General features: G+C 46.9%; 1 protein-coding gene across 8 annotated transcripts in view; it reads left to right on the forward strand.

The window, feature by feature from the left end:
* SGSM1 (small G protein signaling modulator 1) overlaps positions 1–17,808 on the forward strand; it is a 125,917-nt gene that overhangs the window by 21,293 nt on the left and 86,816 nt on the right. For 6 of the 8 annotated variants that reach the window (XR_010156205.1, XR_001712926.4, XM_001171406.6 and 3 more), the window contains exon 3: positions 17,593–17,668. Coding sequence is in view for 6 of the 8 variants with exons in the window: in XM_001171406.6 (XP_001171406.1) it covers positions 17,593–17,668 (76 nt within the window). In the remaining 2 variants the exon portion in view is untranslated. Of the gene's footprint in view, positions 1–5; positions 17,669–17,808 lie in introns of those variants that run through there. The other 2 variants (XM_054675948.1, XM_016947287.2) reach the window with 2 other exon arrangements.

A 17,808-nucleotide genomic window follows, 5' to 3' on the forward strand; every position in this document is an offset into this window, starting at 1 on the left:
GTGTGGCTGGACGTGGTGGGGCAGGTGCTCAGAGGCCTGACGTGGAGGGACGGGGCTGGGCTGCAGCCTTGGAGGCCAGCTAGGTCCCAACTAGCCAGCAGGTAGGAAGCCCAGGGAAGGTGGCACTGAGCTGAAGGACGCCTCAGCAGCCGGCCGTTCACCTGACGCCCATGAGCACCTCCTGGGTAGTCCGTGTCATCTCAAGCACCTCTGTCATTTGAAGAATCCCTGCTGTGTGTCAGGCACCATCTCCAGGATCTCATTCAGGCCTCCTCACCTTACCCCTAAGAGGGAGGGGTGCTGGTTACCACCCACCTCACTTAACAGATATCCACATGATGTTGGAAACTTGCCCAACATCACACATAGAGTGAATAGCTGAGGATTCGACTCCAAGTCAGTGACTCCACATTCTGGGCTCTTATTCTCTCTCAGCTGCCTCCTGACGCCCTGTCCTTTATGCTAATTTGCTGGTTCCAAAAGGAATGAGCTCCCCATCATTGGAGGAATGCAAGCAGATGTTGGAGGACCCCTTAGAATGGATGCTGGGGAGGGATAAAAGCCTCCTGACCACCTGGACCTTTGTGGACCCCTATCTCCTGAAAGGCCCCCTTTGGGTGTGATTGGTGCAGTCTTGGCAGGCAACCCAGGTCTCCTAACTCCCAGTGTGGTATTTCTTTTGGTCCTCAAGTTGGGAGAAGCTGAGGAATCCCTTCTCATGGGTTTCCTAGCACCTTGATTTTCAGATGACCCAGTACTGGGTGGGGCTGGAGGCAGGGCGTTAAGGCAGGCCATCCAGAGAGACCTAGGTTCGAGTTCCAGCAGTGCCCTTTCCTGGCTGTGTGACCCCGAGGAAAAATTGCATAAACTTTCTGAGGCTCAGTTTATGCACCTTTAAAATGGGGATAATAATCTTCTTTTGAGGATTAAATAAGTATTCTATAAAAGCACCTGGCACGTAGAGGATGTTCGAGTAAGGAACTTTACAAGAGAAAAAAAAAACCTCATTAAAAAGTGGGCAAATGACATGAACAGACACTTCTCTAAAAAAGACATACATGCAGCCAACAAGCACATGAAAAAAAGCTCAACATCACTGATCATTAGAGAAATGCAAATCAAACCACAGTGAGATACCATCTCACATCAGTCAGAATGGCCAAGGTTGCAGAGAAAAGGGAATGCTTACACACTTTTGGTGGGAGTGTAAATTATTTCAGTCATTGTGAAAGACAGCAACAATTCCTCAAAGACCTAAAGACAGAAATAGCATTCGATCCAGCAATCCCATTACTGGTTATATAACCAAAGGAGTATAAATCATTCTGTTATGAAGACACATGCACGCCAATGTTCACTGCAGCACTATTCACAATAGCAAAGGCATGGAATCAACTTAAATGCCCATCAGTGGTAGACTGTATAAAGAAAATGTGGTACATATGCACCATAGAATATTATGCAGCCACAAAAAAGAATGAGATTGGTTGGGCACAGTGGCTCACGCCTATAATCCCAGCACTTTGGGAGGCTGAGGCAGGTGGAACATGAGGCTAGGAGATCGAGACAATCCTGGCTAACACAGTGAAACCCCATCTCTATTAAAAATACAAAAAAATTAGCCGGGCATGGTGGCAGGCGCCTGTAGTCCTAGCTACTCGGGAGGCTGAGGCAGGAGAATGGTGTGAACCTGGGAGGTGGAGCTTGCAGGGAGCCGAGATCGTGCCACTGCACTCCAGCTTGGGCGAGAGAGCAAGGCTCCATCTCAAAAGAAAAAAAAAATGAGATCATATCCTTCGCAGGAACAGGAGTGGAGATGGAGGCCATTATCCTTAGCAAACTAATGCAAAACAGAAAAACAAATACCACATGTTTTCACTTATAAATGAGAGCTAAATGATGAGAACATATGGACACAAAGAGGGGAGCAACAGACACCAAGGCCTATGGAAGGGTGGAAGGTGGGAGGAGCAGAAAAAATAACTTGGCTAATAGACTGAGTACCTGGATGATGAAATAATCTGTACAACAAACTCATGTGACATGAGTTTACCTATATAAGACATCTGTACATGTACCCTTGAACTTAAAATGGTTTTTTTTCTTTAAAAGTACATGTTCAAGTAAATATTCTCTTACTTAATCATTTGGTTCAAAATAGCCTCCAGCTTCTGCTGTGAGACAAGGTATTCACTAGAACAAGGGCCCTGGATCTGACTCCTGCCACCTTTGAGTAACCTAGGACAGATTATGTGGGAAAAAAAATCTGTGCCTCAGTTTCCCCATCTATAAAATGGAATAATTTGGGGACTTACATCATCTGGGTTGTTGTGGTTATACACAGTTCCTGGAACATAGTGAGTGTCCAAAAAAAGTGAATAATGAGCTTCACCACCATAAAGTTCCAACACACAGGCCACAGTGATCCCAGACCACCACTACCCCTGGACCACCCCAGACTCCCTGGCATCTGTCAGCCTTCAAAGTGGATCAAGCCCAAGCCCACGTCTGAGAGCCTGGAATGGGGAGAGGGTGAGCTGAATTCCAGCTCTTCCTTCCAGGGCTGCCTGGCCCTCTTCCCCTGTCCACAGTCTGGTCTGTGCCCCGGGATGGGTTCGGAGGAGTGTGTGACCTCCTCTTTCTTCCTGCATGGAGACAATGCCCTCTTCTGCAGTGTTCAAGGGTAATAACCTGTTACCCTCCTTGCTAATTAACCAGCCTTTTCAATTTCATCTCCTGGCCTCGGGCTGTCAGCTCGGGAAGATATTCTAGCCTGTAGCTGGGATATCAAACTATCCTGGGAGATATAGCCAGTAGCTGGGTAGCAAAGGTGGAAGAGGTCTTCACTTGGAGCCCGTCCCTCAGGCTGAGAACTACCTGCACCCTTACCCAGGTGCAGATCCATTCCCAGGGTAAGAAGGTTGCAGCCAGCTTCCTGGCTGTGTGACCTCAGGAGAGGAGCTTAACCTCTCTGAGTTTTGAGATCCACAGCTGTAAGTGGACAACCTTCTCCACTCTGCAGCATTTGGACTTGAGACAGTGTGTGAATACTGTCATGGGGGCAACAGGAAACAGATGGCTCCCCCAAACCCAGTACGTTAAGGCAAATTTAATAAAGGGGCTATTGACTAAGGTGGGTGGGAGGAAGGATGCTGGGAGTCCACAAGGAAGGATGTAGCGCCCTGTGGCTGTTAACATTGGGAACCAGGAACCATCACCACCCCTGGGTCTGAAAGGCGGGAGGGAGAGGTTACCCGAAGGGGGCTAAGTGTGTGGAGAGGGTCCCCAAACGAGCTGTGGCTGCCAAGTCCCTTCCTTCCTTAAGGAAGCTTGAGGTAGCTGGTTTTATATCCACTCCCACCTTCCTTTTTTCATTGTTGTTTCACTCTCCCTCTCTGCTTTTCCTTTCGCTTGAACTCTAATGAACTTTGAGCGTGCATGAGAATCACCGGGAGGGCTTGGTAAATGCCTCCAGTAGTTGGGGAAGGGGGTTAGGATTAGCATTTGCATTTCCATCCAGTTCCTAGGTGATGCTGATGCTGCTGGCCCATGAGTGAGCAGCTCTCCTACTTCATAGCACTTTCTCTGAACCTCTTATCTCATCTCACCCTCTGGCTCACTGCACTAAAAGCCCCTCCCGGACAGGGCTGTGATTCCTTCCCTGAGGCTCTCCACACCTTGCACCCAGTATCACAGCCCTGATTAGAGGGGCTAGGCTTCTGCATCCTGTGTGGCTGAATTTGCAGGCATTGCACCATTTGCAGCTTGTCTCTATTGACTTGGCCCAGACGGGTTCACGCTGCAGGTTAGTGGTCCTTGACGGAGACGGAGGTCAGCGTGCAGGCGGGTTAGGAGGAGGTGCTCTTAGGATCAACACCAGGAGGTGGAGCGCAGGCGGGTTAGGAGGAGGTGCTCTTAGGATCAACACCAGGAGGTGGAGCGAAGCAAGCAGGAGAGGCAGAGGGAGAAGTCGGGCCACGATGCAGCCTCAGGGGAAGCCTCGGCCAGCCCTGTGGGGAGTTCCAAGGGGAGCTGGGATGGCCTGTCTGAGTTATCCTGAGTTGGGGCAAAGTGGCTGGAGGTTTATACCTCACATGCAGCAGTCATTGGATGTGCACCTCCCGGGAAGGAGCAAGACCTTGGAGGAGGCTCTCTGGATACCTAAGGCAATGTCCTGTCTCCCATGGGGCTGACAGCTGAGGGTCTTTGACAGTTCTGATGGGATCTGGGTGGTGCAAGGCAGCAACTACCTCATCAGCCAAATTTGGCCGAGTAGCCTGGAGGCAGTCAGGGCCTTCTCACGCTCCCTCCTCTGCCCTTTCTTCCCATCCTTGGTTCCCATGGCCCCTGTACCCCAAACTCAACTCCTTCCTCAACTCCAAAACAAAAAGCCCTCTTGATATCCTTTGAGCACACAGACCCCCAGCAGAGACACCTGCCTATGGCTTTGCCAACAGCCAGCCTGTGCGTCTTAATTTTCTCAACCAGGCCGTCCTGTAATACAGAGAAGTAAAAGTCCCCAACGCCCCAACCTAGCGTGCACTGAAATGAAGAATCAACACATCAGTATTGTTACCCTCCAGGTGCAGTGGTTAGAAAGAGGAAGGGGAAGAGACCGTTTGTTCTGTGTTGTATCACTGAGTCCTGGAGAGGAGGCCTAGGTTGGCTGGGTGCATCATTCATCCCACCCAGAGAGTCAGGGCAGCAGCCGTCTGCAGGGAGGCCCCCCGGAATCCTGGCTCCCTGGCTCAGCCCATGGCTGTCTTGGGGCAGGCACTCCCTCAGCTGTCCAACACAGTCCTGGGGTTTGGAGATTTGATGAGTTATTTCATCTGATCCCTAGATCTGGGTCAGTGTGTGGTGGGAAGAGGCTTCCCTTAGAGTCACATTGACCAGGGTTTAAACCTCAGATTTGTTGATGATCTTGGGCACCTAGTAACCAACATTCCTGATCTTTAGTGATAGTAACTCCCTGGAGCATATGTTATGAGGATTCTGTTCGCTCGCCATGTCTGTGTGGCAAGTGCCAGGCACATATAGATAAGAGGGTTAGTGTTATTTTCAGAGATAGTCATTGGCTGAAGCTTCTAGAGGTGCAGTTAAGAGCATGGGTTTAGCTTCCATTTCTGCCCACTATTTACTATATGACCTTGGGCATGTTACTTAATCTTTCCTTAATCTTTCTGCCCCTCGGTCTCATCATCTGAGAACTAGGTATGAAATAGAAACTGTCCTCACAGCACTGTGGAGAGGGCATAATGAGCGAATAATACAGATCAAACCTAGATGCCATCTGTTAGCTGAGTCTGGCACACGAGAAGGGCTTGGTCAGAGGGAGAGATGATGAAGATGATGAGGATGATGAAGATGATGGTCATGGTGGTGCCATCAGTGGATCTGTTACTTCACTAGGGCTGCCCTAACGGTACACAGAATGGGCAGCTTGAATGATATAAACTGATTTTCTCACAGCTCTGGAGATGGAAATCCAAGATCAAGGTGGCTGCAGGACTAGTTCCCTCTGAGCTCCGTGAGGGAAGGATCAGATCCAAGCCTCCCTACTTGGCTCATAGGTGGCCATCTTCTCCCTGATCTTCACATGATCTTCCCTTTGTAGCTGTGTCTAAATTTCCTCTTTTTTTTTTTTTTCAGACGGCGTTTCATTCTTGTTGCCCAGGCTGGAGCCAGTGGCGCGATCTTGGCTCACTGCAACCTCCGCCTCCTGGGTTCAAGCGATTCCCCTGCCTCAACCTCCCGAGTAGCTGGGATTACAGGCATCCACCACTACGCCCAGCTAATTTTTGTATTTTTAATAGAGACGGGGTTTCACCATGTTGGCCAGGCTGGTCTGGAACTCCTGACCTCAAGTGATCTACCCCCCTCGGCCTCCCAAAGTGCTGGGATTACAGACGTAAGCCACCATGCCTGGCCAATTTCCTTTTCATATAAGGACACTTATAATCATATTGGATTAGGACCCACCCTAATGACCTCATTTTAACTTAGTCATCTCTGTCAAGATCTAATCTCCAAAGACAGCACATTCTGAGATAGTAGGGTTAAGATTTCCACATGTGGGCCAGGCGCGGTGGCTCACACCTGTAATCCCAGCACTTTGGGAGGCTGAGGCAGGTGGATCAAGAGGTCAAGAGATCGAGACCATCCTGGCCAACATGGTGAAACCCCATCTCTACTAAAAATACAAAAATCAGCTGGGCGTGGTGGCGGGTGCCTGTAGTCCCAGCTACTTGGGAGGCTGAGGCAGGAGAATCACTTGAACCCGGGAGGTGGAGCTTGCAGTGAGTTGAGATTGTGCCACTGCACTCCAGCCTGGCGACAGAGCGAGACTCCGTCTCAAAAAAAAAAAAAGATTTCCACATATGAAATGGAGGTGAAGGGAACACAGTTAAGCCTATAGCAATGGGGGAGGTGACATTTTGCATGATGAGATTCCCGAGGGTGGAAGAGGCACGACGAAAGGAATGGAGGATGAAGGCATGCTAGACAGTGGGAGGTAGGCACATCTTTGAGGCCAGAGGAATAAGTGGGGAGACCCTGAAGGGTGGTGCTTGCTTGAGGGCGTCTGCTAGTTGGTGGCAGAGCTAGAACTTTCCAAGGTTGGCAGCTCCTCTTGCCACCCTCTCACCATGTGCTCTGGAGAAAGCTAGGGGTTTGCCACATGTCCTGAGCAAGCTCATGGCTTCCTTTTGTGGAGAGAACAGATGGGGCCCAGTATCCTCTGCTCACCATGAGGGAGGACACAGGCAGGTGGCCGCGCTCCTGCATCAGAGCCTCTCTGGAGATGACAGCAGATGGTTGCCTCCAAGGAACAGGACGTTGGCAGGATGGCTACAACCTTAAGAGAGGGCCAGCCACTGTGTATGGGAGTTGTCAGTCACGTCAGCACTGACCCTGAGAGCTGTCCCCGACTGCGGACCACCTAAGTAGGCCGTCTGGGCCATGACTCAGGATAGAGGAGCAGTTTCCTTGGCTGGAGCTGCGAAGTAGACCAGCCTGCTGGAGCCAAACATTCTTGTGCAGGGTTGGCCCTCGGGCCAAATCCAGCCTTCCACTGGTTTTTGTGAATAAAGTTTTATTGGGACACAGCCATGCCCATTCTTTTATGTATTATCTATGGCTGCTTTCATGCTACAAGGGCAGAGTTTAATAGTTGACATGGAGATCATATTACCCACAAAGCAGAAATTATTTACTCTGTAGACCTTTACAGAAAAAGTTTGCCGGGTACATGGAATGGGCAGTTTGAACGACATAAACTGATTTTCTCACAGCTCTGGAGATGGGAATCAAAGATCAAGGTGTCTACAGGACCACTTCCTTCTGAACTCCGTGAGGGAAGGATCTGATCCAAGTTTCCCTCCTTGGCTCATAGGTGGCCATCTTCTCCCTGATCTTCACATGATCTTCACTTTGTATATACGTCTAAATTTCCTTTTCTTTTTTTGAGACCGAGTTTCACTCTTGTTGCCCAGGCTGGTCCTCTGTTTTGGAGTCTGAAGTCTTAGATATCAGGCCTGGCCCTGGATCTTTCTGGTTATGCAGATTTAGAGGAATGTCCCCTGCCCTCTGAGTCTCAATTGCCTCCTCTGCCAGCGGGGATTGTATTTGCCTGATGTTGTGAGGCAAGGTAGGCTGGAGAGAGCTTTGCAAACTGTGACTCACTCAAGGCATACATTATTCTCTGCGTTCAACCTGCCTATTGCCTCCTCCCCCTCCTTTCCTCCTAGGCAAAACTCTTTTCATACCTGCTCCATACTGCCCTTGGTGATGATGTTTCCCCCTGCAAAGTTAATTTTGCTGTTTCTTCTTAACTTGATTTTTACCTGCATAAACATGCCTGATGCAGGGAGGTGGGATGCACAGACGAGATGTAACTTGTTCCAGGGCAGCAGGGGTGTCTCTGTCATCATTATTCAAATGCTACTGATTGTTGAGCACACACCGTGTACCAAGCCCTATGCTAAATGCTTTACCTGCGTCGCCTCATCTAAACCTCCCCATTCATTCAACAGATAGATATTGAATGCATGCTCTGTGCCAGGCCCTCTGCTGGGTCTTGGGAGTAGAGCACCACCAGATGGCAGGATGAATTCCTGACCTCATAGAGCGTAGAGGCCATTACGTCAGAGAGTTAGGGAATAAGGTAAATAAGCAAAATCATGTAGCGTGGCAGACATGTGAAGGACTATGGAGAGAAAAAAGGCAGAAAAAGGGGTATGTTGGGTACCAAGTGGGGTGCAGGTTGGGGAGTTGCAATTTTAAATAGGATCATCAGGGGAGGTGACATTTGAAGAAAGAGTTGAGATTGCTGGGAAAACAGCATTCCAGGCAAAGGGAACAGGAATTGCAAAGGACATGAGATGGGCTCTGCCCACGGAGCTGGGCAAGCAGCAAGGAGGCCTGTGTGTGTAGAGCAGGTGTCGGGATGGGGGAGAGGGGCTTGGGAGGTCAGCAGAGGGGCCTCCTTGTGTGAGGTGGTGAGGACTTGGGTTGTCACTCTGGGTGAGATGGGAGCCATGGAAGAGTTCTGGGCAGAGGAGGGATGTGGTTTGACAGAACTTTTCTTTAACTGAAAAATATTCATTTATTTATACTATGTGAACATATACCATATGCACATTTTAAAATGGTAAAATATACATAATATAAAATGTGCCTTCTTAACCATTTTTAAGTGTACAATTCAGTCTTGAGTACATTTACATTCTTGTGTGCCAACCTCCAGATCTCTTTTCGAAAGATAAACTCTATACCCATTAAATAATACCTCCCCATTTCTCCTCTCCCCAGCCCCTGGCAACCACCATTCTCCTTTCTTTCTCTTTAAATTTGACTACTCTAAGTACCTCTTATAAGTGGAATCATGCAGCATTTGTTATTTTGCGTCTAGATTATTTCACTTAGCACAATGTCCTCAAGGTTCATTCGTATTTTGGCATGTGTCAGAATTTCCTTCCTTTTTAAGGCTGGATAGTATTCCATTGTGTGTGTAGACCACATTTTGTCTATCCATTCAGCCATCGATGGACACTTGGGTTGTTTCCACCTTTTGGCTACTGTGAATAATAGTGCTGTGAACATGGGTATACAAATATGACTTTGAGACTTTGCCTTCAGTTCTTTTGGGTGTATGCCCAGAAGTGGAATGACTGGATGATATGCTAATTGTATGGTTAATCTTTTGAAGAACCACCATACTGTCTACCATAGCAGCTGCACCATTTTACCTTCTGATCATTGCACAAGGGTTCCAGTTTCTCCACATCCCCACCAACACTTACTTTCTGTTTTTTCATAGCAGCCATCCTAATAGGTGTGAGTGGTATCTCATTGTGGTTTTGATTTGCATTTCCCATTGAGCATCTTTCCATGTGCTTGTTCGTCATTTGCATATCTTCTTCAGAGAAATGCCTATTCAAGTCCTTTGTCCATTTTTGAATTCAGTTGTTTGTTGTTGAGTTGCAGTTCTCCATATATTCTGGACATTAACCCTTTATCACATAGATGATTTGCAGATATTTTCTTCTATTTCACGGGTTGCCATTTTCACTGTTTATTTTGTCCTTTGATCCACAAAAAGTTTTAACTTTGCTGTCCAGTTTACCTATTTTTAATTTTGTTGCTCATGCATTTGGTGTCATATCCAAGAAATCATTGTCAAATCCAATGTTGTAGGGACCAGCCCCACAGGGTCGGTGGGTCTCTCCCTGTGTGTGGCAACAAGAGAGTGCAGAAATAAAGACACAAGACAAAGAGATAAGAGAAAAGGCAGCTGGGCCCAGGGGACCACTACCACCAATGCACGGAGACCAGTAGTGGCCCCGAATGTCTGACTGCGCTGTTATTTATTGGATACAAGGCAGAAGGGGCAGGGTAAAGAATGTGAGTCACCTCCAATGATAGGTAAGGTCACGTGGGTCACGTGTCCACTGGAAAGGGGGCCCTTCCCTGCCTGGCAGCCGAGGCAGAGAGAGAGAGGAGACAGAGAGAAAGATAGCTTATGCCATTATTTCTGCATATCAGGGACTATTAATATTTTCACTAATTTACTACTGCTATCTAGAAGGCAGAGCCAGGTGTACAGGATGAAACATGAAGGCAGACTAGGAGTGTGACCACTGAAGCACAGCATCACAGGGAGACGGTTAGGCCTCCGGATAACTGCGGGTGAGCCTGACTGATGTCAGGCCCTCCACAAGAGGTGGAGGAGCAGAGTCTTCTCTAAACTCCCCCGGGGAAAGGGAGACCACCCCCTTTCCCGGTCTGCTAAGTAGTGGGTGTTGTTCCTTGACACCTTTTGCTACCGCTGGACTACGATCCACCTGGTAACGGGCGTCTTCCCAGACGCTGGCGTCACCGCTAGACCAAGGAGCCCTCTGGTGGCCCTGTCCGGGCATAACAGAAGGCTTGCACTCTTGTCTTCTGGTCACACCTCACTATGTCCCCTCAGCTCCTATCTCTGTATGGCCTGGTATTTCCTAGGCTATGATTATAGAGCGAGGATTATCATAATATTGGAATAAAAAATAACTGCTACAAACTAATGATTAATGATATTCATATATAATCCTATCTAAGATCTATATCTGGTATAACTATTCTTGTTTTATATTTTATTATACTGGAACAGCTCGTGTCCTCTGTCTCTTGCCTCGGTGCCTGGGTGGCTTGCCGCCCACACAATGTCATGAAGCTTTCCCCATTTTCTTATATGATTTTTATAGTTTCAGCTTGTGTTGAAGTCTTTGGTCCATTTTACTTTAATTTCTGTATGTGGTATAAGGTAAGGGTCCAATTTTATTCTTTTGTATGTAGCTATCCAGTTTTCCCAACACCATTTGTTTTAAAGACTATCCTTTTGTTACCAAAACACCAGGGGTTAGGTCTAGGTCTTGCTGCTCACTGAACAGAAAGCCGATCACTGAGATGACAAGTATTGCCAAGGAAGAAGGCTTTAATCAGGTGCTGCAGCTGAAGAGAAGGGAGCTCAGTCTCAAATCCATCTCCCTGACTGACTAAAACTAGGTGTTTATATAGCCGGGAAGAAATGCAACAATGTGTAAGAAAACAAGAACTAGGGAGTGACAAGGAAGCAATCATGGTGAATGAGGGGGTTCCCTCCCATCTGTGATCTGGTGAGTTTCAGTTCTTTGATACTTTTTTTGACAGGCCTGAAGGACCTTCTCTGAGGAAGGAACTCAGATAAATACAAGTTTCAAGCTTTTTAAGACCACAAGGGTCAATTTCTATGTTTATCAAAAAGGACAGTTTATGGGTCAGTTGGGTCAGTTTCACTTTCTTCTTTGAATGGGCATGGCACCCTTGACAAAAATCATTTGATTATATATGTGAGGTTTTAGTTCTGGGCTCTCTATTCCATTTGTCTAAATGTGGTTTTTTTTTTTAATGCCAGTACCACATTGTTTTGATTTCTGTAGTTTTGTTATAAGTTTTTAAATCAGGAAATATGAGACCTCGAACTTCATTCTTCTTGTTGAAGATTTTTCAAGAATATTTTTCAAGACTGTTTGGTAGTCAGGGTTCCATGAGATGTTCCTTGATATTAATTTTAGGATAGATATTTATGTTTCTGCAAAAAAAAAAAAAAGCACCATTGGGATTTTGATAGAAATTTCATTAAATCTGTCGATTACTTTGGTAATATCAACATTTTAGGAGTATGAAGTCTTGGAAACCATAAATAGAGGATGCTTTTCCATTTATTTGTCTTGTTTTTATTTTGAGATAGAGTCTTGTTCATTTGTCCAAGCTGGAGTACAGTGGTGTGATCATGGCTCCCTGCAGCCTCAACCTCTTGGGCTCAAGCTATCCTCCCACCTCAGCCTCTCAAGTAGCTGGATTGCAGGCACATGCCACCATGCCTGGCTAGTTTTTGTATTTTTGTATTTTTTTGTAGAAGTGGGGTTTCACTGTGTTGCCCAGACTGGTTTCAAACTCCTAGGCCCAAGTGATCCTTTTGCCTCAGCCTCCCAAAGTGCTGGGATTATAGGCATGAGCCACTGGACAGTGACCGACCATGTTCTTTTAATATGCTGTTGAATTCTGTTTTTAGTATTTTGTTGAGGATTCTTGTATGCATGTTTATCATAGATATTGGTCTGTAGTTTTTTTGTGACTGGCTTTGGTTTCAAGGTAGCCCTGACCTTATAAAATGAGTTTGGAAGTGTTCCTGCCTCTTTAATATTTTTGGAAGAATTTGAGAAGAATTAGTTTAATCATTTTCATGTTTGGTAGAATTCAGCAGTGAAGCCATGTGGTCCTGGGCTTCTCATTATTGGAAGGTTTTAACTTACTGATAGCATCTCCCTGCTATGATAGATCTGTTAAAATTTTCTATTTCTTCATGATTTAGTTTGTATATTGTGTGTTTCTAAGAATTTATTCATCTTATGTAGGTTATCCAATTTGTTGGCATACATTTATTTGTTTATAGTATTCTCTTATAATGGTTTTTTCTGTGGCATCAGTTGTAATGTCCTCATTTTCATTTCTGATTTTAATTTTGAGAATTCTTTTTTTTCTTAGTCAATCTTGCTAATGGTTTGTCAATTTTGTTGATCTTTTGGACAAACCATCTCTCTTTTTTTTTTTTTTTTTGAGATGATATCTTGCTCTGTCACCCAGGCTGGAGTGCCGGAGTGCAGTGGCGCGATCTCAGCTCACTGCAAGCTCCGCCTCCCGGGTTCACGTCATTCTCCTGCCTCAGCCTCCCGAGTAGCTGGGACTACAGGTGCCCGCCACTACGCCCGGCTAATTTTTTGTATTTTTTTAGTAGAGACGGGGTTTCACTGTGTTAGCCAGGATGGTCTCGATCTCCTGACCTCGTGATCTGCCTGCGTCAGCCTTCCAGATTGCTGGGATTAGTGGTGTGAGCCACCACGCCCGGCCTGGGCAAAACATGTCTTGATTTTGTTAGTTTTCTCTGTTTTTAAATTATCTTTCATTTATGGCTGCTCTAATCTTTATTTTTTAATTTTTTAATTTTTAATTTTTATGTATTTATTTTGAGAGGGAGTCTCACTCTGTCACCCAAGCTGAAGTGCAATAGTGCGCTCTTGGCTCACTGCAGCCTCCACCTCCCGGGTTCAAGCAATTCTCCCACCTCAGTCTCCCAAATAGCTGGGATTACAGGCATCCACCATCATGTCCGGCTAATTTTTGTATTTTAGTAGAGACAGGGTTTCACCATGTTGGCCAGGCTGGTCTTGAACTCCTGACCTCAGGTAATCCGCCCGCCTCAGCCTCCCAAAGTGCTGGGATTACAGGTGTGAGCCACCGTGCCCAGCCTAATCTTTATTATTTCCTTCTTTCTGCTAGCTTTGGATTTAGTTTGTTCTTCTTTTTCTTGTTCCTTAAGGTGTGCAGGTAACTTGTTTCTTTGAGATCTTTCTTATTTTAATGTAAGCATTTCCAGCTGTAAGTTCCTTCTTAGCACTGCTTTTATAGCAGCCCATATTGTGTTTTTGTTTTTATTGGCCATGTTGTGTTTTTGTTTTGTTTTGTTTTTTAAGACGGAGTCTCGCTCTTTCACCCAGGCCGGACTGCAGTGGCGCTATCTCGGCTCACTGCAAGCTCCGCCACCCGGGTTCACACCATTCTCTTGCCTCAGCCTCTCGAGTAGCTGGGACTACAGGCGCCCACCACCACGCCCGGCTAATTTTTTGTATTTTTAGTAGAGACAGGGTTTCACCATGTTAGCCAGGATGGTCTCGATCTCCTGACCTTGTGATCCGCCCGCCTTGGCCTCCCAAAGTGCTGGTATTACAGGCGTGAGCCACCGCGCCCTGCTGTGTTTTTGTTTTTATTTATCTCAATATATTTTCTAATTTCCCTTGAGATTTCTTCTTTGGCACATTTATTATTTAAGAGTACGTTGTTTATGACTCTTATTTGTGGGTTTTCTAGTTTTCCTTCTGCTGTTGATTTCTTGTTTCATTCCATTGTGAATGAGAAAGATGCTTTGCATGATCTCATTTTTTAAAAAAATGTATGATGACTAGTTTTGTATCCTAAGATATTCTCTCTCCTGGAGAATGTTCCATGTGCACTTGAGAAAAGTGGGCATCCTGCCATCATTAGGTGGAGTGTTCTGTACATATCTGTTAAGTCCAGTTGTTGGTTTATAGTGTAGCTCAAGGCCTCTGTTTCCTTATTGATATTCTGTCTGGTTGTTCTATTGACTTACCTTTTAACGAGATCCTTCTGGCTGTATTAAAATGAGCTTCTTAGAAGTGGATGCAAGGAGACCAGTAAGAGTCTACAGCATTGATTCAGGGGAGAGGTGATGGTGACTTGGACTGGGAGGTGGTGGTGGAGGGGCTGAGAAACGGTTGGAATCTGAGAACATTTTGAAGGTACAACCAACATATTTGACTGAATCTTTAGAAGTTGGTGCTGTTTTTTGTTTGTTTTTTGTTTTTGAGATGGAATCTCGCTCTATCGCCAGGCTGGAGTGCAGTGGCACGATCTCGGCTTACTGCAACCTCTGCCTCCCAAGTACTGTTGTCCTAAGGGGGTAAAGGAATTTGCCCAAGTTGTGATAAGTGGCTCATCCAGGATTTGAACCCAGGTCTGTCTGTCCCCAAATTCTCAGTTCTTAATTAACCATGTACATTCATGAAAGTGCTCCTGACCCAGCTGCCTGGACTCCCCACCCCCAATGTCTCCCTGACAGTCCTCTACCATCTACGACTAAGCCTGGACTCACTCCCTCTGTTGCTACATTCCCAAATGTCATCAGGGTCTGGGTGCTTGGCAACTGCCTTCCAGCAGTTTCTCAGCATCACCGTGTCCTGCCTTAGAGGAGCAAAGGAAAGAAAGAGGTAGATTCCTGCAGAGGGGAGAGAGGTGTGCAAACGCTCTGAGACCACCTGGGCTTCATGACATGTTGCAGAAGGAGCTCAGCCCCTGGAGTCAGACAAACCTGGGTCCAGACACCAAATCCAGTCCTCATAGCTTTGTGACCCCAGACAGATTACTCCACCTCTCTGGGCCTCTGTTTCCTCCCCTGACAAATAGGGATAATAATGTTACTGCTCTATTATCCACAATTATGGTTATAAGAAAATATATATATTTTTTCAAGTAAAATACTCTACCAAAACCTGAGGTCAATCATGATTCTTTGAGCCATTCATTTTCCAAAGAGAACTTTATTGAGCACATACCATGTGCTGGAACTCGAGGTAGTTGTTGGCACCATAGCCATAAAGCAAGGAAACACAGAATGGTTGGCCTCATGGGGATCAGAGCCTGGCAGGGAAAACAAGTACTGACCAAATGTTACACGTCTGATGGGTGTTTCAAGAGCAGCTTCTCTAGGAACCCAAGCAGGGGAATTTGATGTCCTGAACCAGCGACATTCCAGCCAGGGCCAAAACAACGGTGATGGGAGGCCAGGTAAGGTTTCAGGCAGAGCTGATGACCTGCATGCAGCCGACATTTATTTGCAGCACACTTTGCAGACATTTATTGCGTGCCAGGTTCTGTGCTCAGCACATGATGATCATTATCTTGTTCAGCCTTCCCAAGTGCCTTGAAGCTGGTGCTATTTCTATAAACTTTTTAGCCAAGGAGAAAACTAAGGTTCAGAGAAGTGACATGATTTGCCTGAGGAAACACAGCTAATAGTGGGAGGAGCCAGGGTACAGCAGCAGGAGCCATGATGGGAGAAAAAAAAAGAAAGTGATAAGTTTGAATTTCTACTCTGCTCCTTCCTACTCTGTGACCTTGAGTGGTCCAGTTTGCCTCCACGAGACTCCGTTTCGACATCTGCAAAATGAAGCCAACTTCTCATGGGCCTCCCTAGATAGTTTTCAGGGTTAGAAATGCTGCAGGCAATGCCCAGCTTGGAGTTGGTGGAGCACTGAGATCAGGAGCTGTTCACAGCGCTGGTGCTGACTTGGTTGTGTGGGGTGGGGGTGGTGAGCCAGCTCTAGGGGGACACTGCCATGTGTTTCTGCAGAGAAGGTGGACAGGGATGCACCGAACTGTGTGTTCATCTCCAGGAGGTAACCAGAAGGCAGGGAGAGCAGGCAGGGAGGGCCTGGGACAGCTCTCAGATGGATGCATGGATGTGCTGGCCTGGTGGAGTCTGGATGGGCCACAGGACAGTGGGAAATGCTGTGGGAACCCACTGGGTGGGGGTAACTCAGAACTTTGCTTTATTTACCCCAAACATCAGAATCCTCAGGGTGACATAGAGCTGGAACAGGCCTTTTGGATTGTGTTTTCCAACCTCCTCAACCTCAAAGTGGGGTAACAGAGGTCCAGAGAGGAGACGGACTTTGCTTAAATCCCACAATGACTCTGGGCAGAATCAGGCCCAGAATCTAGTGGAGCAGAAGGGTATTCAGGCTGCCAGAGGATCAACACCGAGAGCAGAGAGGCACAGCTGCCCTTTTGCACTGTGTCCCTGTGCCTGGCACATTAGAGGCACTCAGGTGAGAATTATTGAGCGAGGGAGTGCGCTGGGAAGAGCACACAGCCTGGGTGTCTGTCTCGAGCTGGAACCTGTCTCTGATAGCCAGCTCTGCCTCCCTGGGTAAGTGCTTTCATCTTGCTGAGCATCCATTTCCCAAAATAAGATCAGAAACCCACTTGGGAGGTCTCCAAGCAGGGATTTGAACTCAGGTCTACCTGATTCCAGGGCAGGTTTTTTACCCTGCACTTTCTTGATTCCTTTATATATCTTATTCATTCATTCATTCATTCATACACTGATTCATTCATTCATCCAGTCATTTAGAAAATGTTGATTGAGCATCTGCCCTGTGCCAGGCACTGTTCTAGGCTGTGCAAATTCAGCAGTGAATGAGGCAGATGAAGTTTCTGCCCTTGTGGAACTTAAATTCTAGAAGAGAGAGATAAACGGTCAACAAATCAACAAATAGAATGGGAATAGTGGTAGACTGGGCGCGGCGGCTCACGCATGTAATCCCAGCACTTTTGGAGGCCGAGGCGGGCAGATCACTTGAGGTCAGGAGTTCAAGACAACATAGTGAAACCCCGTCTGTACTAAAAATAGAAAAGTTAGCTAGACGTGGTGGTGGGCACTTGTAATCCCAGCTACTCAGAAGGCAGAGGCAGGAGAATGGCTTGAACCCGGGAGGCGGAGGTTGTGGTGAGCCAAGATTGTGCCATTGCACTCCAGCCGGGGCAACAAGAGCGAAACTCTGTCTAAAAAAAAAAGAATGAGAATAGTGGTGAGTGCCCTACAGGAACTAAAACAGGGGATGGGACTGGGGAGGGGTCTGCCTTAGACAGTGTGGTCAGGAAAGGAGATGACGTTTTGTGAGATGCCTAAGAGAAGCAGCAGCCTGCTGTGTGAAGAACCTGAACAAATAATTGATAAAATGAGAAGCATGGAGCTGTGACAGGCCTCAGACCTCCAAAAGACAAGGCGAGGAGGGGGAAGGAAAGCAGGTGTCAAAACATCCCAAACAGCCTGAAAGGCCTTGTGGGGAGCAATGCGGCCCTTTTGGGGCACCTATACCCAGGTCACCTTGGTCACCTTGGACCTCTTCCCCTCCGGTCACCTTTGCCTTCCAGGTGAAGCAGATCATGGAGGAGGCTGTGACACGCAAGTTTGTCCACGAAGACAGCAGCCACATCATCTCCTTCTGTGGTGAGTCTGTGACCTGGGAAAGTGGCTTCTTTCTCTGTGGGCTGCCTCGGGGAAGTGGTGTCTTGGAGCCACTGTTTTGCTTTATGACTCTGAAGTTAGTTTTGGATTCCAGAGGGGGACTCGATTGGAGAATTTGAAAA

The sequence above is a fragment of the Pan troglodytes genome, chromosome 23, assembly GCF_028858775.2.
Source record: "Pan troglodytes isolate AG18354 chromosome 23, NHGRI_mPanTro3-v2.0_pri, whole genome shotgun sequence".
Classification (NCBI taxonomy): Eukaryota; Metazoa; Chordata; class Mammalia; order Primates; family Hominidae; genus Pan; species Pan troglodytes.